Source organism: Pollicipes pollicipes, unplaced genomic scaffold, assembly GCF_011947565.3.
Source record: "Pollicipes pollicipes isolate AB1234 unplaced genomic scaffold, Ppol_2.1 Scaffold_7261;HRSCAF=8764_pilon_pilon_pilon, whole genome shotgun sequence".
In the NCBI taxonomy this organism is placed as follows: domain Eukaryota; kingdom Metazoa; phylum Arthropoda; class Thecostraca; order Pollicipedomorpha; family Pollicipedidae; genus Pollicipes; species Pollicipes pollicipes.
The window spans coordinates 50,082,396-50,106,415 of NW_023597054.1; the positions used below are offsets into that span (position 1 = coordinate 50,082,396).

General features: G+C 50.6%; 2 protein-coding genes across 3 annotated transcripts in view; both read right to left on the reverse strand.

Moving 5' to 3' along the window:
• Nucleotides 1–12,284, reverse strand: part of LOC119111579 (synaptic vesicular amine transporter-like) — a 63,178-nt gene extending 50,894 nt beyond the window's left edge. Inside the window, exons 1-5 of the mRNA XM_037235388.1 lie at nt 12,246–12,284; nt 8,313–8,373; nt 6,856–6,877; nt 6,350–6,483; nt 1,606–1,689 (exon numbers count right to left, since the gene is read on the reverse strand). Coding sequence (XP_037091283.1) covers nt 1,606–1,689; nt 6,350–6,483; nt 6,856–6,877; nt 8,313–8,373; nt 12,246–12,284 — 340 coding nt within the window. The remainder of the gene's footprint in view (nt 1–1,605; nt 1,690–6,349; nt 6,484–6,855; nt 6,878–8,312; nt 8,374–12,245) is intronic.
• A 3,199-nt stretch (nt 12,285–15,483) lies between these two features.
• The window catches only part of LOC119112104 (BTB/POZ domain-containing protein KCTD9), a 17,505-nt gene continuing 8,968 nt past the window's right edge, over nt 15,484–24,020 (reverse strand). For both annotated transcript variants that reach the window (XM_037236117.1, XM_037236116.1), the window contains exon 8: nt 15,484–16,213. In XM_037236117.1, the coding sequence (XP_037092012.1) occupies nt 16,097–16,213 (117 nt within the window). In that variant the 3' untranslated portion in view covers nt 15,484–16,096. The remainder of the gene's footprint in view (nt 16,214–24,020) is intronic.

A 24,020-nucleotide genomic window follows, 5' to 3' on the forward strand; every position in this document is an offset into this window, starting at 1 on the left:
GCGACCAATCCCCACACAGTGTGGGTTGGTTGAGTGCAGCACAAGTTTCTTATTTGGTTACTTACTCACACATTCTCCGGGAAAACAGCTTCTTTTTATGACAGCTTTCCGCTTCATTTCAAAATCCCATCCCAGCAGCACGAAGATTGCTGCACGGGTTACTCTTTCTGAGGAACATCTTCTAAGGTAAACTGGGCTCTCAACTGTTGCTAAGCTGCTTCCCCTTGCTTGTGCTGCTTCAGTCGACCCGCACTCAAACTCTGCTCGCTGCACCTCGCGCTCGTTTGCAAAGAGTACCGAGCGGTCCGTTTTTTCAGACCGCCAAGCACTAGAAGCGCTTTCTTAGCGAGCAACACTAGCACAGGTGTTTTTAATCACAGTTTTGGCATTTTAGACTTCGGTATGCTTAAACTCTGTAGCAGCTTTACTTAGCTCTGAGATGTTTTCCCTGAATAATGCTCATCCTACTGTGTGTTGTGCATTTACTGTATTTTATTTAAATGGCATCGCCTGTTGGAGTGCAGCGCTATTGGCGATAAAAGAAAAATAAACAAATAAACAAATAGACATAAGGTAGTTTGCGGCCTCCGTGATAGACGCATCAGATTCTGACCTCGTGGTCAAACGGCGATGGAAACCAGCTCCTGGACGCGGGCATCGTTTGGCCTGCGTGACATGGAAAGCTCAGCTGAAGCCTGGCCAGAGGAGGGTCACCCTGCCCCGGGGCCGCAGCATTGTGTGGCACCCACAACCCCGCGCGGTCCTGTCCGTCGAAAAGGCAGGGTCAAAGCTATCTGGTGAACTAGAATGTCACAATCTGAGTGGAAGCTTTAGGATGGGCTCAGCAAGTCGTACTAAGCAAGTGTTCTGAAGCCCAGAACGCCCACTGTGCAGGTGGTGTTGGGTTCAGAGTCTTAACCCCGAGTTCGGAGTCTGAACCCAACACCTCCCTCGCAAGTACACTCGAAATAAATCACGAGAAGACACTAGCTGATGAATTCTTAACAATGCTAAAAGATCAGTCTGTTTTGAAAGTCGCCAGACGATATCGGTGAGCTCTGGATCTTGAGCCGAACTTTCCTTCCCGCCATCTGTAAGGTCTTTTGACAGAAACCATTATAATTTTCATAGCAGACGTGGCAGCATGGTGGATTCTGACTAAGCATATCAACAGTCACAAACCCACAGCGAGCGGGGATGAGTGGCATGCATGTTTGTGATCTTTAACCACATTACCGTAGCCGAGCCGCACCAATGTACGTGCTATAACTCAACGTGCAGGAAGACTCGTTTTCTTTTTTCGGGACATCAAGCCATCAAAGATACCGTATGTAGATTTCAAACAATTTTTAGGCATTGCCTGTCATTGCCCTGCAAGCTGACCTCAGGACCCCAGGACACGACCTACCACGGCTATGTGAGATGATTCGCTGGCGTAATATTCATGGTGGTTATGCAGAAATATTCTTAACATGACTGATGGACTGAAAGGGCTACATGAAGGATCACCCAGATTGCATTTGTCATAGCTTCGGCTGTGTACGAGACACAAGGGACAATACGTACAAGTAGGTACGGTTGCGTAATGGGCTCTTAGTGCATTACCTGCTATGGCTATGCAGGACGACCCCACGCCGTGTACTGCCCTGGCCACCAGTAGAGATGAGGCGCCGGATGCCACGGCGAACACTGCAGCGTCAAGGGTGAGGCATGTGATGCGCCGCACCCGTCAGTGTCCGACACCGCCTGCTGAAACACTGTCCCGAAACACTGCCCGCCCCGAACACAGAGCGCCCGGGGCTGCCCCATTAATGAAACAGACACGCGGAATGCCTTGGAGCTTGCCGGGAGGAGCTCACATGTCCGGCGGTTGCCCCTCGCCTCAGTTTGCGGGGGAACGGCGTGATGCAGTTGGGGGACCGTCCGCTTACGGTGCCGCGTCGTACGCTGGGTTCGATTCTGGCCCCCGGCTGAGAGTTTCGTCGTCCTTTTTCACAACAGACGCGAGGTGCGCGCATTGCAGCCTTACGGTGCGTCACCTCTGAACAAAATTTTCGGCACCTGGTAATTTGCTCCTGACTAAATTTTGATAGCAATTTAGAAATTTGCACCTAAGATTATAATAACAAGGAAATTTGCGCCCAGTAGGTCCAGTAACCGTGGTTTGTAAGCTCGTTTTTCATTTGTGTCGACTGATTTCCAAAATCCAAAATAGGGAGATCCTACACATTTAGTTAACCCTAGGGCTTAGTGAACAGCGGGTGCTTTTAAATACTTTGCACCCGAGAAGTTCTTTATTAAAGTATTCATAATTGGAAGCTGGAAGCTATTTCCTGGACAGAATAATATGAGCTGATGAAGCCTGGAACAGAAGAGGTTATAGTTGGAATTGAGCGGAAAATTTGGTAAAAAAGTTTTCATGTCACATGGCTTGAAAGCGTCAGAACTGAATGATGAAAATATCCATCCAAGACTAGTGAACGCAGGCTTTCTTTAGACAGCGGTTTTAATTTTGCCCTGAAGCTTTCGAACTCGCACATCAAGGAAAGCCAAGAAGCTAATTTTATCCTCCTATTCCTTCGTAAACGTCATCTCATAATTTCTTCTTAAAAGGGAGTGTTCCACATTTATATGGGATTTTTAACTGAACTAGCCATCTTGGAGACCTTATGGTGCTGTTCACAATCGTGCTCTCCTAGTATCTAAGCCCATCTAGCTTTTGAGCTACACGCCCGCGAAAATGGGGAGAATATTTTCGGGGCGGTATTTCGAAGGCATCTTGACATTCATAAAGTCATGATAACGTCATTCAAACCTTGCCATTCCACAAGCCATGCGGCGATCACGACAATGAAAAACAATTGTTCAGACGATCATTTCTGGCATTGCTGAGCGCGACTTCCGATGGCTGCTTTAATCTCTCTAAATCTGAAACAGTTCCCTTTAAGAAAACTGAGAAATTTATCAATATGGAACCTGTACCGAAACAACAGAAAGGAATCGTCAATATACCGTCGATGGAATACTGGTTGAAAGTCAGGGGACGGTTGGATAGCCAGTTCTTTTTGTGGAAACGCATGAAGGTATCGACGAAAGTGGTTTCAAGAGGAGATCCCATCTCCACGCCTCCTCTCCGCCTTAAAAGTTTGTCATTGAACATAAAAAGGAGTTCATGACAGCGAGTTTAGGAGAGAGCCAAACAGGCCACAGTAAAGCCCATGAATGGAGGGCAAACTCAAGCACAATGTTGATGCAAGTATCTATAGTTTCTGTTTACGGAATATTTGCAAAAAGGTCTCAAATGTCAAAGCTAGCCATAACCATCTTTCTCAAAACTTAAGTTCTGAATTATCCTGTGTAACTTGAAGAGGATAAGTCAGAAAGCATTAATTTTGCTTCAAAGTGTTGGCAATGCTACAAGCTATTTAGATGGTTTTTGGGAGGACATGACACAAGCCAACAAAATTGCCTTTAGCCCGTCATTGACCGGGCCTTCAGTGGCACACCATTGACTGCCAGGGGCGGATTTCACGCTCAGTCCCGGCTGCCCGAATCAAAAAATTCAAATTGCAATCGATAGCGCCGTGCTTATGCGTGTGCGCGTGCTGCCCCCCCCCCCCCTCAAATGGGTTCAAACAAATTTCTGAAGGATAGAAAACACCAAAGTAGATCACTCTGACCTCTTCTTTGGGCACATATGCTAACATAGTTCTTCGCTATCTCAACAATGCAACATTGAAGTTGGACAAATATGATGTTTCCTCACAGTTTCCTGGCTAGTTTCGCAAAAAAGATGGTTGTGGGGCTGAGCAACGGCAATGGTTAAAACCTAACTCAAAGCACACTACAAAATGCTTTTTAACACAAACTTGGCACATTGCCTCTGAAAGGTTTGTAAAGGTCTTCAACAGCTCTAAAGTCGCTTTTCAATAGAAAACTACACCATTTATTTGGCAAATAATCTTCGTAATAAGCTGTCGACACGTGTGCTGCACGCTCTTAAGCCGTCTCTCCGCACTACGGTACGGAACTAGGCGTATCAGTTTTCGCCTCAGCCTCTCGGCTGACTGACGGCAATCTGCCGGGACAGCGCCCGGGGCGTCGCGCCGCGGCGGGCTGTTTTCCAACGGCGTGTCAACAGCACAGCTCGGCGGCCACGGTCAACACGCGCCGCTGCCACCGCCCAAAATTGGAAGCCGCCAGCCGCTGCGCCGCCGGCGAAACGGCGGCGGCCAAGGCCAGCTGCGCCACATTAAGTGGGAAGGTTTCTGATCGCTTTGGATTGCATCAGGCTTGTGGCGGTGGGGCGTAGCATGGGCGGCGTTCGATATTTTTTTTTTTTTGCTGATTTTTAGGCAATGGAAATAACAAAAAAATGATTGCAGAGACATGCTGGCTGGCGAATCTTTTAGTCGCGCCGCACTCCTCATTCTTTCATATCAATTATGTACGTGTAAACATTGCGTGGTTATGCGTTGCGAATTTTAGTATTGCTTCGGGCATTGATTCTGCCAAAAATTTTTGCCTTGTCCTTGATACGTCGGTGTTTTCGTCAGTCAACAACTTTTCTGGTAATCCCTTCTAATTAGGCATTCATTGACATACCCGGAAATACGGTGTAGAAGAAGGGGTCACAAGCCCTGTAGTTATCTGCTGCGTGACAGATGAAACAGTAACATTACCGGTTAGGCGCCTCGTGCGGTGAGGGCCGAGCGAGGTCATGACAGACGTTAGGGCTACCAACAATCACTATGTTAATGGTATCAAACTTCAGATTATTGAGCCCGACATCTTTGGCAACTCCAACAAATGAGCTGGGTCGATGCATAGGAAATTCAGTATTTCGCCGGAGGCATATAAGCAGGCAAAAGAGGCTCACTGATATCCACTTCTAGAGTGCTGATGCATCAGCCGCACTGCCTGAAAATAAACTTGTTGGGTCTGGCAGTTTCAGCCGAAGAAAGCGATGAATTCTTGCTAATTTGCGGATTTTTTGTGTGATGTCAATCAAGTCGGCCTCACAGGCAACCATTTCGGATGCAGATCGATTTACTTGGGTTGCCAATATGACGTCAGTTTTCAACAGCGCCCAAAGCGGGCGGGTCCACAGTTCGCGCAGCCCCGCGCATGATCGGCCACACACATTGACCCGCACCTTGGTCAGCACGATCGCCTGGCCTCTACTAGGTGTCAAATGTTTAGCCCCGTTCCGCAGCAACGTCGTGCCGTGCAGATCCGGACCCGGCTTCGGCCCGCTCTGAGCACCTGCTTTCAGCTCGTAAATTTACGTTTAAACATGCTAATGTCACGAGGAGTATACATTTGGTTCAGATTACAATTTCGCCATGTTGTTCAGCCTCGCAGCGTGATGATACACAAAAATCGAGTTTGATCAGATCGCTTACACGCAAAACCCTGGAATTTTCTCACCACTTCTTAGAATTATGCTTTTCCTTTTTTCCAAACTGCATGTGGCATAAGAGGTAATAAAGATATTGGACTTTAACAGCAAACACATGAGGTCCAGGCGGGAGTGAGACGGACCGGGCCACTAAGCATTAAACTTTGCCCAGCATCTAGCTTGGCCCGCGGCCGTAATGAAGCTCTGTACAAGCACGTTTCATCAGTCAGCTTACTGCAGAGTAGCGTCAGCACGGTATCGAAGCTGCGGATAAATGTCACGACCACCGGCAGCTGTCCAGCCGCAACGACAGCTCTTACGGGACACTTACTTCCAGGACCACTTGCGGGACAGGGAAGAGGCTACTCCGGGGAAGGGAGGACGCAATCGGTGCACAGCAAGCGGCAGACGCAGCGGGTTCGAGGCACAGCGGCAAGTGGGCTGCATTCCCATCTAAGGTATCATATTTCTGGTACATGGAGAGCCATACATCATCAGCAGGTCCCATAGTGACCATAAAGTTATGGGAATAACTGAGTAAGCTATGGGAAAAAGCTATGAAGTTAACGGAAAAAGCTTTGACGTTTATGGAAAAGTGGAGTTAGTGAAATAAGTTGTAAAAACATCGAAAACCTATTACGTTAAGGGTGAAAAGTTGCGGAAAACTGAAGTGTTAAGTTATTGCAAGCAAATACAATAATTCTTTTTAGCTAACTGGCTGGGGTAAAAACATTCCAGTTCCGACCACTTGGCAAGCGATATTTTCGCGGCATTGCAAATTATACCTAACGGGGCGCTCGACCACGCCGACAATCGAAGAAATAATTCGTGCGACTAAATCGGTTCAAGTAAGGAGCGGTAATGCCAAACAGGCGCGAGGCACGAGCAGGGCGGCGGCAGCCCAGAAATAAGAGAACGTGCCAGCAGAGTGCGGAGAGCGCCACTTACGGAAGGCAGAGAGGGCCAGCACGCCGACGCCGCACACGAGCGGTAGCCTGAAGCCCAGCCTGCCGACGACGGTGCCCACCACCACGTTGGCCAACAGCTGGACGAACGCCTTGGAGGAAAGCAGCACGCCGATCCTGTTGTCCGCCTCACCGGAGAGCGGCGGTTGGGAGGCGGCGCCGTGCTCGCCGGCGCCGGCCGCGCTCGCCGACGGCAGGGTCAGGGTCAAGGCCGGGGTCAGGGGCGGGGTCGGGGCCGGGGCCGGCAGCTGGGGCGGGGTCTGGTCGGCCTCCCCCGCCACCGGCGGCTCCTGTCGCCGGGGGAAGTAGGCGGGCAAGACCGAGGTGCGGCTGTGAAGCAGCACACGGCCGTCGGCGGTGCGCGACAGGTTGCTGAAGATGTGCGTGAAGAGCAGCGTTTGCGCCGTGTGCGCCGCGTCCGCGCCGTCCGCCGCGCCGCCGCCGCCGCCGCCGCCGCCACCGCCGCCACCGCCGCCGCCCGTTTCAGACAGGTAGGCAGGGATGATGGGCACTGCGTGGCATGGTCCAGAGGTGACGACGGGCCGCGTCAGAAGAACAGTACGTTTTGATCTAAAACATGTCATAGAGGCGCTTCTGGCATAAGGGTGAGGAGTATACACAGCTGACATGCGTGACACGGGTGGGTGACAAAGGTGTCGCAAACGACTTCTGGCTGGAAGCATCATGATTCAAAATGGCCATCACTGTGGCAGATTTGTATGATGACCGCAACACTGATTAAACACGGGCCTATTTACAGTACGCATTCCCCCCAAAAATGAATCAAGTCCAGCCTGTGTCATTTTATAAAAGGCAAAGCAGTCCCCGCTCTATGAAATTTGATTTCAGTTGGAGAGAAAAAATGGAGAAGGATGCTTGTCAGGGTCGACGTAGGAACCCGACATGTGGATCCATCTGAATGGAGTCTGGACAGAGTCGGTATGTAGAGAAGTGTTTTTGATAATCAAGGTGTTATAGATTAAGTAAAAATGAGCTGCATTGGGTCTTGAATAGAGGATTGGAGACTAGCTGCGAAAAATATACGCATTTTCGGCGAATTGCTATCATTTCATCTGCCTGCATTTGCTGTGAGCACAGCACTGGGTGTGTTTCAGGTTGTTTCCGAACCAAATTTAGTATGCGCCTGGGTGGGGATCAATTTTAGCCCCGATGTTTTTACAGAATAATTTTCAGACGGTGCGCCGTGGACACGCCAAACTTTGCATAGCTGTAGGCATCTGAATAACTTTCAAGGCAGTTGCATGAGCAGGTTTGGGGTCATTTTTAACCCCAATCTGAAGTTGAAGCTTGTTGTGACCTTATTTGGCCCAAAGATCATGATCTGGGAAACTTAAATTTTGACACACGTGAGTTCATACACAGGCTAACCCACCCTATGAACTTGGTGTTTCTAGCTCTCTTAGTCAAAGACCTCATGGAAGTGACAAATTGTTAATGTTCCATGCCTTTACGGTTGAATGCAACACGCAGATTGGCCGAGTTACGACCTGAATTTGATATTTCTACTGTTGCGCTGCGTTGGAACATAAAAATCGACGGTGCGGAAAGATGTTAACCATAAATATGACGAGCTTAGTATGGTCTAGAGCTTCCAAACATTAGCGGAACATGTGCAATTGAGTACACTTGTCAGGTTTCCATTGTGATCGTTTCGCCGTTTGTCAAGTCATCCAGCTGTTCTGTAACATTACGACACACTTTTATAGCTTCAGAATGGTTTGCCAAACTGAACAGCGACCCTGCGCTGTTCAGCCATCCCTGGCAACGGATTTTCCAGAGCACTACGTCCTCCGGTTACAAGTCAAGCATGGCCGAGTGCAGGAGCGGGACCGGACGGGAACGGGACCGGTGCAGGAGCGGGACCGGACGCGTCCGGGGACCGTCGGAGGACGCGGCGCGCGTGGTGGCGGCCCGACGTCACTCACCGACGGCCGACAGCAGGATGTTGTCCAGCAGCAGCGACACGTACACGAGCGCGGTGACGAGCTCGCGCGGCGGCGAGGCCTGGGCCTGCTCGGCCTGCTCGGCCGCCGCCATCGCCTGGTGACGTCCGCGCGGCCGGCTGCGGCGGCGTCGAGTGCGGCGCCCTGCCGCCGGCCGTATCGTGGGCCCGGCACGGCCTGGTCATCAGACTGAACGGCTGCGGAGGCCGGCTATCGCGGCCGCCCAGCCGCACACACGGCTCACATCGCTCTTGTTTGCCCGTCAGACCGGCTATCTCCGGTCGCCACGCCCGCAACAGCGGGCCGCGCGCACGCCTTTCAAGACGCGGTGGCGGCAGGCCGGCCGAGATCCCCCGTCGCGAAGTGGCGCCCTGTTGACGGCGGCGGTGGCGGCCGGCTGCCGCCACCGGCCGACAGATTGGAGTGTAATCGTACGGCGCGCTGGGCGCGGTCTCAAGGGGAGCGTTCCTGAGTGCCTCCGGCTTCGACTGCACTGCCGGGCTGCGTGGCTGATCTCGGTCCCGGCCGACGGCTCGCGCTGACGCTTCAGTTAGCTGTGGGCGAGCCCGGGACAATTTCAAGTTCGAGTGCACAGCAAATGTGGTGCTACTCGGAATGCATTGGAAACGCCTGAGAGCCACTAACGAGACCACAAACTGGGCTTTATCCGGGAGCCAGCGGTGTTAATCCGTTTGTGTGTGTGTGTGTGTGTGTGTGTGTGCGTGCGTGCGTGCGTGCGTGCGTGCGTGCGTGCGTGCGTGCGTGCGTGCGTGCGTGCGTGCGTGCGTGTGTGTGTGTGTGTGTGTGTGTGTGTGTGTGTGTGTGTGTGTGTGTGTGTGTGTGTGTGTGTGTGTGTGTGTGTGTGTGTGTGTGTGTGTGTGGTGTGTGTGTGTGTGTGTGTGTGTGTGTGTGTGTGTGTGTGTGTGTGTGTGTGTGTGTGTGTGTGTGTGTGTGTGTGTGTGTGTGTGTGTGTGTGTGTGCGCGTGGTGATTTGCAAATATTTGCATGCACTTCTATTAACTGAATCGTTGCTGAGCAAAACTTTGCTAGCTGTTCAGCCAATCTCGCTTGCCGCTATGTCCGATGGTGGGAATCTGGTAGAGACCGCAGAAAATCAGAAATAAAGTCACGCTGTACTGGGTCAGGTTACGCGCGCTGGTCCACCACCTCTTAAGTCTACCGTCCACCAGGCCTAAACAAAAGCATGCGTTAGACGGTTTTGCAAATTTATATATATATATATATGCATATATATATATATATATATATATATATATATATATATATATATCCAAACCACTTCATATTTTCAGTTCCACAACATTGACAGTTAACACTAAACCCGCTGACAGCTAAATGGCACACTACGCAATTACGCGTATGAAGTAGGTGTACATCCTGGAAAAGTTAATAAATGTGGTCTTACCTTGCCTATATACAAGTTAGCAGATATTTAGCACCCTGCAAGTGTCAAGAATTCCTCCCCCCAAAAACGTGAATTCCTCTGACCATGTTTCGTGAATTTCTGTGAAATGCCTCTATCTGTGTAATAATTTTGCTTCTCCAGGACTTAAGGCCACTTCTCGCACAGCTTAGGCCTCTCAAATCCGATCCCGCCTACGTCATTCGGTGAAGAAATATCCTGCCCCAAGGAAGGTAAGACACCGCTGGGAGCAGTTAACGCGTGCCGGGTGGATAGCCACCCTACGTGCCGGCTGGATAGCCACCGCACGCGCAGGTTGGATAGCCACCGTACGTGCCGGCTGGATAGCCACCGCACGCGCCGGTTGGATAGCCATCGTACGCGCCGGCTGGAGAGCCACCGCCTGCACGTGCCGGTTGGATAGCCACCGTACGTAACGGCCGGATAGCCACCCTACGTGCCGGCCACGGACCAACCACGCCCACAGGTCCGCCGCTGGCTGCTCTCTCAACACCGTGCGGCCGCATTGGCCTGATCAGATTTTTAAAAATAATCTCGGGAGCGTGTTTGAGCCTGGTCGGAGCGGTTCCACGGCCGTAATATCGCTAAAGCTCGGCGCGGCTGCTCCAGTTGCCACCAAACGAGGGAGGTTCAGCGGCGATCGAGCGTCAGATGCGGCGCGTTGCGATCGAGGGGGAGGGGGGTGGCTGGCTGGTGACGAACTGTGCATGCAGGAGGTAACGGTGAGCCAAGGTACGGGTCGTGAGTGTGCATAGATGTCCCATGGTCGTGTTGTGCATCACACGCAGGATACTAAAACGCTCGTTACCGTGGGGTAAGCCAGCGGGGCGCTGATCGCACGCCTACGCAGGTTCGTACATTCTAACAGAACCCCCGGTTTTATTTTACCAGATATTTAAAGTCGTTGACATGGCCGGGCAGCGTATCGAACCCTGTCGCGTCATCAGGATTCTACGTGTTCTATCTAATCAGTTCAGCACCGTATCCCAATTATCGACAGTGTCGTGCCTAATCGGTTCGGCACTCCGTCGCGTGTCGTGCCTAGTCGGACCAGCAACCCTGCACAACGTCTTGCACCGAGTCGGTTCCGCACCCCGTCACAACGTGTCGTGCCGGGTCAGTTCAGCACCCATGAAAAACGTGTCGTACCTAGTCGGTTAAACACCCATGCACAATGTGTCGTACCTACTCAGCTCAGCAACACTTTACTAGTCGTGTCGTGTCCGTGTCGTGTCGTACACATGTCGTGCTCAGTTGGTTCAGTAGCCCTTGTAGTAAAATGTAGACCATGTAGGAACAGGTAGGCCTTGGGCCTTGTAGCAAGTAGCCCTTGGTAGCAGCATGTGGCACCTGGCCGGTCCAGCTGCCCTCCACGAGTCGTGCTTGGTCGGCCGAACAGCCCATTGTAACTTGCCGGACCTCGTCGGCCAAGGAAGCCCTCACAGCTTGCCGGACGTAATGAGACCAGCAGTACTTAACTGCCAGTCGATCTAAGTCGGATCAGCATCCTTTACCACCGGGTCCAGCGAACTATAGTGCTGTTTCGATCTTCCGATTTTGCTCATTCAGTGAATGAGCCCCTCATATTGTGTCGACAGCCACCAGTAATATGTAGCTTATGAACAATCGCACCATGCTTGGAATTGGTCCCGGCACTCGGATGAGCTTGATCACCGGTCAGCTAGGCCAGATTTGTTGACATATTCACCAGTAAAATGCCTACTATTCCACGTCTATGGAACATATACCGACAGAACTTGGCTATTGGGAGCTTCGAAGAGTCCATATTCCCCTCCCTTCGATTCGATTCGTTCGATCAAACCCACTCTGAGAAATATTGCCGCGGAGATATTGATATGTACGCAGCGAGCGGTCTTCAATGGACCACATCTTAATGCGCAGGCTTATGGCCTATGATAAATCATTTCTGGACTCACAAGGGTAGCAAAAAAGATGCCCATAAGACAAGATATTTCATGCAACATAATTTAGTCGAAATGACCCGACCTCACATCACGTAACCCACCGTGACTGATGCCCTATTAAAATCACCATACAATACCAAATAAATGAATGTCCATGCCATTTAACGTCAAACCAAGCATAAAAGCAGAGTTTTGTTTGTCTTCGTATGTTCATACTTCGAATATGCTTGTTGGCACATCCAGTTGAGCAATGAGGCTCGGTGAGTGCCATCCTGTTTGAATGAATCCCACCAGCTATGCATCCCACCCCCGTCAACTGCGGGCGACAGATACCTCGATGCCTCGTCAACGCCTCGTTCGTCCCCTTGATCTTGCCGCGCCGTGGGTCGGCTCCCTTGAGGGTGCGGTGGCGTGGGTCGCCTCCCTTGACCGTGCGGTGCCGTGGGTCACCTCACCTTGACCGTGCGGCGCCGTGGGTCGCCTCCCTTGACCGTGCGGTGCAGTGGGTTACCTTCCTTGACCGTACGGTGCCGTGGGTCACCTCACCTTGACCGTGCGGTGTCGCGGGTCGCCTCCCTTGACCATGCGGTGCCGTGGGTCACCTCACCTTGACCGTGCGGCGCCGTGGGTCACCTCCCTTGACCGTGCGGAACGTGGCACATCTGGCAGCTTACAGCCGACCCACGCGGAGGAATTGGAAAGTTGGGGCGCAGATCGGCGCCGAAGCGAATGCTTAATGCTAGCGAGCGAATGGAAACGTTAAACACGCATGTTGTTTCCCAACGGCGAAAATCGTTTAATCGCGATAATTCGAGCTTGGTTTTGTCTTTGCATGGAGACGCTTGCTTGGTTTGTCTCCGTCTCACTGCCGATTGACATCCTTGCTTCTCAAATGCAATTCTGCCGGTCGTTAACGCGCGCCAGGGTGGCCAGTTGAATACCTTTCGCTCAGATGAGAGGTCAATTTGAGCCCCTGATATCTAAAAAATGAAGAGAGCTGGAAGTACCAGCTTCACAGGTTGGTTTGGCCTGCACCAAAACTCATATGTGTCAAAATTTGAGCTTACTGGAATATTAAATTGGGGTGAGATAAGGGCAAACAAGATCAAACTCCACATAGGCGACAAAAGTGCCTCCAGATCTTTCCGTTCAACTGCCTTGAACCTAGAAAGTTTTTCCAAGCAAAATGCACTGGTTTTAATTTAAGGTCAAAGACCTTTTCGCCTAGAAAGGACCGAGGTGACCAGGAATCTAGGAGAATGTCTCTACTTTGCTTTTTGAATAAGCGTTGGGGACTGGGTGGTATGTTCCTAAAACCAAATGTTGGCCTGGGCCAATTTAAGTCATTGGCCAACTATGACCTTCAATAAGTCTGTGGAACGCGTCTGTTGCGGTCTCTGTTATTAACAGATTCGGAATGAGCACCAGAAACTAACACATAAAGCAAGCTCCCGGGCAATGTGTCGTGCGGCCACGCGGGCGCGGCCTGGTCAGCGGTTAACCGGCGCGGCCGGCTGTGTTTAAGCTTCCGGGCCATTGTCCACGTGACCTGGCCGAGGTCGCGTGTGCGGACCGGAGCGGCCGCAGACTAGAGGTAGGGACGGCCGGTTGAGGTCGGGGGTTAAATCTGTCCTGCGCAGGTGCTGGGTGTTGTTGCGTATTTAGCATCCGGATCGTGATTCAAACACAAGTAAAAAGGCAGGTTGGTTGTGACTTCGGCCTGACCTTCATACCTGACCGCAGGTTAATAGAATTTGCTGCAATTCTTAATTAAATGGTTGCATTGCCTAAGGGACCACCTCAGAGATGGTTGGCTCTATCTAACACCCCGTTGTCGCATCAGACCGAACGATTCCCTAGAAATGATCTTCGCTAACAGCCACGGGCTGACTTTGAGCTACCATAGGTCAGCGGTCTCACAAGGTACATTTTACGTACCAAAAGATCCGCTATCTAATTCCCTACAGCTATAAAGTTTGACAAAGCTACACCGCGCCGCTCGGAAATCGTTCTGGAAAAACTTTCGGGAGAGGGGGGGGGGGGGTAGTCGAATTGAGCCCCAACACGAGTGCGTGTTGCTGCCACGAGCCGTGCCTCACAGGGGTCAGGACAGGCGTCCATGTAGACATGCCTTGCCATCATAGGATGCTCCCTCGGAGCGGTGCTGGGGATCTAATCAGACTAGTATTGGTCTGCGCGTCAACTTGTACTGTCTGTATGTGCGTGCCGAAACATGCATCAGGTATCCGGGAAAAATGCTTCGATTTGACGCCGTTTTAGAAGGATTTCACCAACGGTTTGCGAGGCCGTGCTCAGAATCTTTCGCTAAGCATAGCGCGTCGCGAATGACCTGGCACCAACACTCAAGCACACCGATCTCATAACAACCTATCATTTTAGAGGGCACATTTTAACATTCTACACGCGATGTCATGACACAGCCTACCCCCCACCGCCGAAACAGTGTGAACATCCCATGGCCAGTTACCAGCTGATCATCTCTGATAAGCTATATGATCGCCACCGGCAGTTTCTAGGTTGCCGCCCATGCGGCACGTCATCTGAATCGTCGGACATTCGTTGCACTTCCGACAAATCCATAGGAATGGTCCATTCATCCCATGGTCTTTTAACTAGCATTGCAGAACCATTTATTCATTGCATAACCATGTGCCACGGAAATGCACTTCCACAATATGATATATGATATGGAGTTAACGTGTTCTATGAAATATTTTGCTGAGTTGAAGTGGTTTATGAAACAATTTATGGAGCTTAACACAAGTCAACTATTTTTATAATTAAAACTCATTTCACGCGGCAGGTCGCTTTAGCTACGGTACCTCATGCCGACATCGGCGGGCGTGATGACATTTTGGCAGGGCGCCAGATTTGAATGCCATCCGGGATTCGGTGCAGGTCGTCAATAACACGCCCTTCTAGCAGTGCTACACCACCCCCAAGTCGGCAACGCATCACTGTCACAGGGCTGGAGACGACAGACCTGTCATGACTTGAAGTCATGCTGTCGAAATTATAGCAAATAGGAGGCATGGTGACAAGTTTAAGAACTTTGGTGGATCCAACAACGCATGGTTTCTGGTTTGCTTGCGTAGCTGAGGTCCACCGAAGAGGCCATCGCCATTAAACCGACACTCTAGTCAGGCCCCAACCGTCCTAAATGCATTTGGTGGCCTCATAAAGCTTGCCGATTTTCCTCAGAACATAATGTCTATGTGGTGGTTGGAGGACTTACATGTTGCATGTAAATAGTTTACAAAGGTAACGGTATAAATATGCTGGCATAGCTCTAAAAACGTTTCAATCAATCTCAACCTTCAATTACGCAACTGCTTTTGTGGCTATCAAATGGATCACGTATGCACAAATTAAATTAATTTTAATTGCAAAATAAGAAGACGCCTAACCAGCAGCCCTCCGGACAGGCGACGGCAATATCTCGTTGACTGGCGCTGGAGCCTTGAGCCATGTCCTGTCCCACATCCTCTTACTGGATTCTGAAAAACCATTGGGATCTTGAAGGTGTTTCATCAACGTTAATCTGAGCAGGCCTATTGACTGCGTCTCTCGCCAGACGACGGGCCTGACAACAAGTGCGGATTGCAGGATGGAGCAGCGTGCGTTAATTAAATTTCCCTATTCACAAGCCGGATCTTGAGAAGATATCCAATTGGAAGTGCCGAAAAGGGATTAAACACTAATTTCAAGCTCCGCTGAACATGTAATTCATGGCTCCATGCCATTTCCAGGAACAAGGTTCAAAAACATCGTCGTGGTTTATTGCACTGAGGTTGGCTGACGCCGACAAACAACAGCAAATGACACCACATACCACAGGGTGAACCTGCGGATAGCATGCGATGCTCACATCCGACAAACCCTGTCCATTTCCACCACATCGTGTACGCCCTGCCTTGCGGGAAAGCACTTGCCCAAATGCCCCGCGGCCTCTCACCGCCCACACCGAGTGACAAACACTAACGCCCTGGCAGCAGCGCGAGGCGTCCGGCGTCGTAGGCAGCCAGCCGCGCCCACCATCAGGGAATGGCTCTCCACGACCGCGACGGGCGCTCGCAACAAATGGCCGAATCCAGCGACCGGCAGAAGGCGGCAGGCGCACACCGTCGACGACGCAGAAAAAGCGCCCGTCGGCGACGCGTGCCGAGAACAGCGGGACCCCGACGGATCCGCACCACGCCCGCAACCGAGGCGCTCTATCTGAGCCGCTGGATGGTGCAAGCCTGGCCTACTGTCTTTGCAGGCCGGACCCCAACCGACCACGCACGGGACGGAGCCTAACGGACGCCACATGCGGGCCCGTGCCGGCTCCCATACCGAGCCAGAGCGGCAGCGCATCTGAGCCCACGCTGGGCGGTCTACCGCACCGTCTGTGACATGTGGATGGGCGTCAGCATCAGCTCGAAGACGGTGTTGGTGAGGTTGGCGCCGCGCAGATTTGCCTCGTGTAGATCACTGCCCGAGAGGTTGCCGTTCTGAGAAGCACAGTGATCACCATGAGACTTCGCAACAGGACATGGCTGTGACACGCAGTCATTAACATCAGACCTTGTACGGCCGGTTGCAGCTCCGCGGCAGGTCACAATTGCCACTGTCACGCTCACCACCGTCAGGCCACTTTCAACGCATGTCTTATGCAAGTCACAGATCGACACGTTACCGAAGTCGTCGTGTTCAAACTGAAAATGGCGCCCGTAGCCATTTCATTTTGACACCATCACTTCACCCATTACACAAGTTAATGTCTGACGGCTCTGAGACCGCGACGGGAGACCAGGAAAGCTTGACTAGACCCGGCTACCATTAGAATGCTGACGGTCACTCCTACTGGCCGGACACCGTCTCTTCTCCGGAGTCGGGCCCCGGTCCATAGACCCGGCTGCTATCAGCACGCTGGCGTCACTCCTGCTGGCCAGACACCGTCTCCACTCCGGAGTCCGGCCCCGGTCCATACACCCGGCTGCTATCAGCACGCTGGCTTCACTCCTGGTGGCCGGACACCGTCTCTTCTCCGAAGTCCTGCCTCGGTCCCTGGTCTCCGTCTGGTCCCGCATCCGGCCTCAGTCCGCGGCTCAAGCTCTGACCCAACTTTTCAAACCTGGCACACCGACCCCAGACCTGAAGCGACGGCCCCGCCCCAACTCGCCACCTACAGCCCAGTCCAGCGCCGCTGCCGTGCCGCCCACCCCGGCGCGTCCTGTTGTTCTTAGAAGGCGCGCTGCGACCGGCCAATAGGTCAGGCGAACGAATAGCCTCATCTGTCCAGCGGCACACGGGGGCTGAGGGCAGGCAGGCGGCGGTGGGGGTGGGGGCGTGCTGGGGCAGCGGCGGTCTCCCGGATACCACGTCCACTGGCCCACGGCACAGGATCACCAGCGAGACACCGGCGCTGCGGCGGCCACTCGAGACGCAGGCGGGATCTGTCGTGGCGCGGGACGGTCACGCATACGCGGGGATGCAGCTGTGCGGGCCATCTCACGAACACATGACATGGAGTCCTGTGGGACCATCACATGGACACGGGGATGTGCCATCACGTGGGACGACCTCACAGACGCGGAGATGAGCAATTGTACGCAGTAACCAAACGGACATGGGGACAGACACGGAGGCGTCTGCATGCAATCAGGCGCGACGACCACACGGATACGGCAATACACGTCAGAAAGAATTCAATCAGATGGTGGCCGAAAACCTGCAATGCTTCGAATTAAGGATTAAAACCCTTTGTTCCCAGTACCTTCGAAGGTGGTAACATCTGCTAAGAGCCACGGACCGGCCATGTACCGTCAGAAGGAAATCAGCAGCGAAATGTCATGTCAAGAACCAGGCTGTTCGTCCACCATAACTGTGGTGGTCAAAATGCACGCCGCAGTTTCTGGTAACGAATGACGTCAATAGCAATGAACGTTTCAGGTTGGCACAGCGGGCGGCCTAAGGCATTTAGCGTGACGCGCATTGGTGAAAGTTGCGTAAGCAAAGGCTGTGTCACTAAGACAACGTAATAAGCCGATCTGCTTTGTTAACACATCCTCGTAACGAACAGGCCATAACAGTGCGCAATGTTTGCCAAAGCTGAAGTGATCTTCGAAAGAAAAAGCTGCGCTAGACGCCATGGGAGAGAAATCAGTGTCACAGTGAGACGCTGCGTTGAATTCGCGTGATAACGTCGTCACATACGTGTAACTCTTCTCTAAGCAGAGTGCTGCAAGCCTCATACCCTTATTGCAGAAGCATTCTGGCCACTTGCTGCCTTGCGAACATCACATACACGCATATTGGAGAAACCAAAGCAAATTAAAAGCATGACTCAGACTTAGTAGCATGAAACCCAATGGCATTTCTCCCGTCGAAGCAGCTTCTTCGAATCAAAATACCGGGCTACACAGAACGTTCTTTGAAAAAAAATTGGCAATGTCGACGAAATCGGACACATCTGATCTGATTTTAAATGAAAAATACAAAACGATAGCATACTCCCTTTGATATGTTACAAAAGTGCTGGATTTTAATGTCAGCAGGAGTGAAATACATATAATGGCTTATACACGATTTAGCCGATAGTTTCACAGTTTGTTTAATAATTAGGTCCGTTTCTATTCAGCTCACTTCAAGCTCGTCACCGCTATCATGGCAATCACCCTCCCCTACCACTTCCCAGGTAATCTAATGGGGTCCCACTATGGAGGCATTATGAACAAGTTGCCCCCCACCATCTCCTATTCTTTTCCGTGGCGAATCCCATGTCAAAGAGCACGGTACACCTCTTCAATGACAGCAGCAGTATGCGGTGCATGGGTAGCGTCACATCGGAGGCGCGCAGTCATTTAGCATGGTCACAAGAGCGACGTACCAGATGCAGGTAGTTGCAGCAGTGACATACCAGGGCTAAGTACTGTCACGGTAACGATATGCCTGGACCCGACTGCTTCAGAGTACAAATATGTTATAGTTCAACTTTGCATCGTAACATCTTCCATTCGGAGGCGACAACCCACCTCTGGATCGTGCGCTGTCGACAGTCTGGTGCGTTGGGAGGGCGCCACAACGCGTTCCGCCCGAGGGAGGAGGTCTGAGCGTGGTTAACGGGAATATTCCACGCTCGAAGATATTGAGGGAAGCGTCAGATATGACGGAAAAAGCTCTCTGGAACTTCTGGCATGATTTTAAGGGGAATATTTACACTTAAGACATTGAAATACCAGATATGCTGAAATAAGCTCACTTATAACTGCTGGATTCTTTACTGGAAGACTTCTCCAGAGAACATAATTTCTCTGTTCAGTAAATATGCTCCTCAATACGTGATTATTTGATAACGTCATCGTCCCACGCACAACATTGATTGAATGCCAATTGACGGCCGTTACATCTGTAAATTGTGCTACCGAACGCCAGATGTGAACGACTCGACAATTACATTTTCCTTAGCCTTGGTCGCCGCATGGCTACTGGAGTGGCAAAATTTGAGTGACGTTATAATGACGTCGTGGGTGCCTGGGTGACCTTGAAATAGTCCTCCCGAAAGTCTGCACATCTTCGCCGGCGTATAGGTCAGAAACCAAAGGGGTTTAGTTCTTCAGAACGGCAGAACTGTGAACTGCACCCAACGGTCTTCAAGATAGCTATTTCAGTTTAAAACCCCATACTAACTCACTTCAAGTGCAAAACACAGCTTGATACCAGTACGCGCTGGTTTCATTATTCGTTTACTACAAGTATCTGCATAGTTTCACTATTAACAAAATGCACCCCTCAAAAGTATCGTTTGATTGCGTCACAGAGCGTTTATATGACGTCAGAGTCGCTGCCAGATTTGCTGTGTCAGAATTGCCACGGTAGTGGACGGCTGACTTTGCTGATGCGTGTGTACTGAACCGAATATCGCTCTGTGTGCGTGTTTTGGCTGTTTTTCGTGTTCTTGCATATTCCTTCCTACTTTTTTGTGTTATGCTTGGATTCGCATCCTCGATTGCGGCGCTATTGTTAAGTTATTTTATGTTCAGCTTCATTGCCGTCATAACTAGAAACACTGCCCAAATTGCTGTGCCATTGTCACAAAACGTGCTTTGTGTTTGGAACTTGCATTTAAGGCGTTAAGTTGGTTGAAAGCCAGCTGCTGCTCGTTGGTGCGACGATTTGTGATGACGTACTCCTGATTCGAATAAGTCAATGGTCATCTTTGTACTGACATTGAACACAGTATGGCTATTGAGGAGGTGGAATTCGCATCACGTTTATTTTACGCCATACGCTTGAGTGATTTCAAAGCAGGCGGCACGGAATAGTGTGCACAAGTTGGCGTGCGTCTAACTTAGAAATGAGAGGATTCAAAGTTTTTAACAAGTGCATAGCTTTGAACTACACGGAAAGACCTTGAAAATCGCTAACTCAGTTCAATACCCCACACATATGTTAGCTGACCATTTAAGAAGCGACCGCGGGCGGTGTCAGACGGCAGCAAGGTCGGGTCGCGCGCGGGCGACCGGCAGCCCTGACCAACCCGTCACGAGGTGGCCGGCCGCTCAGCCGGCCGACACTGGCGGCCAACGCGCCGCAGCTCAGCGGCCGCGCCCATTGATGGGGTTGCGGCCAGCGTGGTAATGCCAGGAATAGGCCCGTCATAACACGGAGATGAGCGCTTACGCACCACCGCCGACCTCTCTCTCATCAGCGTATGACTCACAGCCAAGACCGGCCTGACATGGGAGCGCATCAACGCATATGTCCGTCAAGACGGTACACGCGCAGCTCACGGCCAGCGCATACCAGCGCATATTTCACCAAATTAGAGATGGCCTTTGTTTAGAACAATCATCTTTGACTAGGGGGAGCAGCTCAGTATCTTTTTCTGTAAGAATATACCAATAGCTTAAAGTGATTTAACAGCACAGAAATGGCTCCAGTAGCGTAACCTAGCGAATTTCCTGCGTTTCTTTACATGACAGACAAGTGTTTGACGACCAGGTAAATATAAACTAAACATTGACGAAATCGTAGAGGGTCGATTAACTCTTCGCCACTATCACGTGGTATGCTACTTCATATCATGCCATGTGGCAGTCTTCAATGACAGGTCATGTTGCTCTGTGGCGAACAAAGCATTATGTTAACCGGACTTTGACTCGCAGGTAACACCAAGCGTAAGGATAACCCTAGAAAAAAATGCATAACAGTAGCCTCCAAATCATCCCGACATTGGAATTCGTTGGTATGAAATAAAACCGTATTCGGTGGGACGAGATTATTCGTGAGATATCTATCACCTTTCGAATGAAACCGGGAACTCTGCTATCTTCTTGGCATGGCATGCGACGAGTCGACGTCTCACTTCATGTAGGCTGAAAATTCTTCAACTCCCTGGCACCGACCAAATTAACGTCACTGACTTCCGTGTGCATATCCATGATAGGCAAAGAAATGACAGAAAAGTGGTCCAACTATTAAGAAACTCAAAACGAGGGATGGATCGCGAGCGAAAATGGCAGCACAAAACACTAATAAACAAAGCCACTCAGCGCAGGCGAAGGGGATCGTTTCCCAATGGGGAATCGTTTCCAAAGGGGATCGTTTCCCACGTAGGTCGTCATCGGGAGCAGTTTAACATGCGACGCAACCACAATCGGTGAAATCTTAATCTAGATGAAGTGCCTCAACATCACGCTTGAGGTGAGCAGGTGAATTATCCAGCCATATTTGCACGGTGGGCGATGTGCTTGACGTCCAGCTTCGTACCAAACTAAAAATCAAGAAAACGGTAGGAGCTAGATATAACGCCACCTTCGGGTGCCATTTCAATCTATCAGAAACAAGCAGCATTACACGGAAGTGACTTCACTTGCATGTAATTCAAAATCAAAGTGATGGCGGGAAGTAACGATATAGTTGTCGAATAGACTCGTCATGGGGGTTATCAGTTAAAAGTTCTTATGATGAGCTGACGGTCTTCAATATCTCAGGAGGTACTGGCTAAACGACGTAGTAATGCTAAATATAAAGACAATGTGGACATCAAGATCTTAAAGACGCTGCACACTCGCACTCTGCGTGGCTGCACGTACAAACTTCATCATGGGATCTAGCTTCAGCAACACTTGTACGTTAAGCAGGTTCCTGATGTTCAGGTTATGTTCGTGGCGGCCGGACATGTTTTTATCTCATACTCTGTGTCGGTCTTTGTTAACTTCCGGCTTAGACAGCCATCGTTGATTTTTAAGCCTCCTGACGTTGAACGCTAAACAAACTTCTGAACTGTTGGGAGCTTCGATTATTTGCTTCGTAACATCTTTTAGGTGCAGTGGCTGCGCATATTTGATTTTTTTGGACTCACGTAACTTCTCTTTCAAGCGTAACACTTTATTGGGCCTTTCTGAGCCTTTGTCTGCCCTTTTCTGACTTGATGAGCCCATCTCGAAATAATGAGTGTCATGATAAACTCGTCATTTAGCATTACTATAACATTTAACCACGCCATGATATATTGATGGTCTTTAATTCAACACAAGGGCTTTTTACTCATGACACCAAAAACCAGGAGTTGAAGACCTCTTTTCTTACTTCGGCATGGCGGTCCTTAAGCATCTGACACTTTCACATACAATGATGATAATGATAATGATAATGATGATAGCGATGGTGAGACATTTTACATTCCTACACCTACTACATTCTGCAGTCGTTCAAACCTACCGACATTCTCGACTCGTTCACCCTCGCCCTAATAGCGGGTCGATGTCTCCCCTTCCTGAGGCTTTTTGAGGATTCAGCTCCGGCATATCGCGCGACCGTACTCAAATGTTAAGTGGCCTACGGGGCCTCCAATGCGCGCGTTTTAAGCGGAAAGTGTCACATTTGAAGATATTGAAGCACACGTCAGATATGACGAAAGAAGCTCACTTATAACCATTGGCACACTTTTGAAGTGAAAAAGACTGCTCTAGACAGCACAATTCTCCGTTAAGTAAATATGCTCCTCATTGCAACATGGTTTCATTGCGTTATCGCACCTTACACAACACGGATTGGGAGTTGATTGGCGGCAGATATATCTGGAAATTGCGCTCACCAACGCCAGATATGAAAGCCTCGACAATTATAATTGTTGTCCTTGACCGCCGCGTGGCTTATGAAATGACAAGATTGAATGACGTTATTATGATGTCATAAATGCAAAGGACACTTTAAAACACTCTCTTCCATAAACCTTCCCCCATTTTCGCAGGCGTTTGGCTTGGAACAGAACCTAGAGGGGCTTACGTCTCAAGAAGGACAGCATTGTGAGCAGCACCAAAATATCTTCAAGATGGCTATTTCGGTTCAAAACCCCGTGTAAGTGTGAAACACCCCCCCCCCCCCCCCTTAACACCAAAAATGTTGTCTCGAGCCTTTCTGGTTTCGGAGCAGCGGCGGTTTTAAAGGACCACTCCACGGCGGTCTATGGTCGGCGCGGGCGGCGGGCGGCGACCAGAAATGCCGCGGCGTTGTGAAAACAGCGAATCATGGCGAGGGCTGACATCCGAAACTCATCAGTAGACGCTTGCAGGGTCTGACCGCGGCTGCCGTGGAATACGTCAGAAGGCAGTGGTCTGCATCGCTGGATGGCCCTCACGGCAGCTAAAACAACGGCCCTGTATTAGGCCAGCAAACTATCGCGTCTGTTTGTTTGACAACTGAAGAGATCTATCGGCAAGACGGCCTCATGGATGATCGCCAATGTAAACGGGACCGGCGATATATGCTCAACTGAACTGTTATTTGTCTTCCGCTAAAGGTAAGCTACCATCGTGTCTGGCGATTCACACCAATAACAACAGCCTTTAGACTGGTGCGCGCGCAACGTTAGCCTTTCACATACTCTGTCAGTACCCTGTTTGTCACATGTGCATCTGAAGACAGCTGATAATACCTACCACTGGTTGATGGTTGCGATAATGCCATGTGATTGCACACAAATATGATACGCGCTTAATGATGGTAAATAAAGGTGTTCGCTATTTATCTCCTGATTTACCTGTTTTTACACACTCGTTTGTCATGACACCGACTTGTTTTCTGACGCATTGCCAAGAGTTGCGAGAATGTACATCTGATATATAAAAATGCGTGTCCCCATAGCCTCCATGACTGTCACGATATCACATCATGTATAGGGATAAACTGAGCGTGTGATAAGCAGCGCCGTGCTCCACAGCGAAGAGAATGTGCAAACATGCCAACAAACACCGGGTAAAAGCCTCGCTAACAGTCTCTGCCTGTAAACCAATCCCTAGGATATCCAACGCG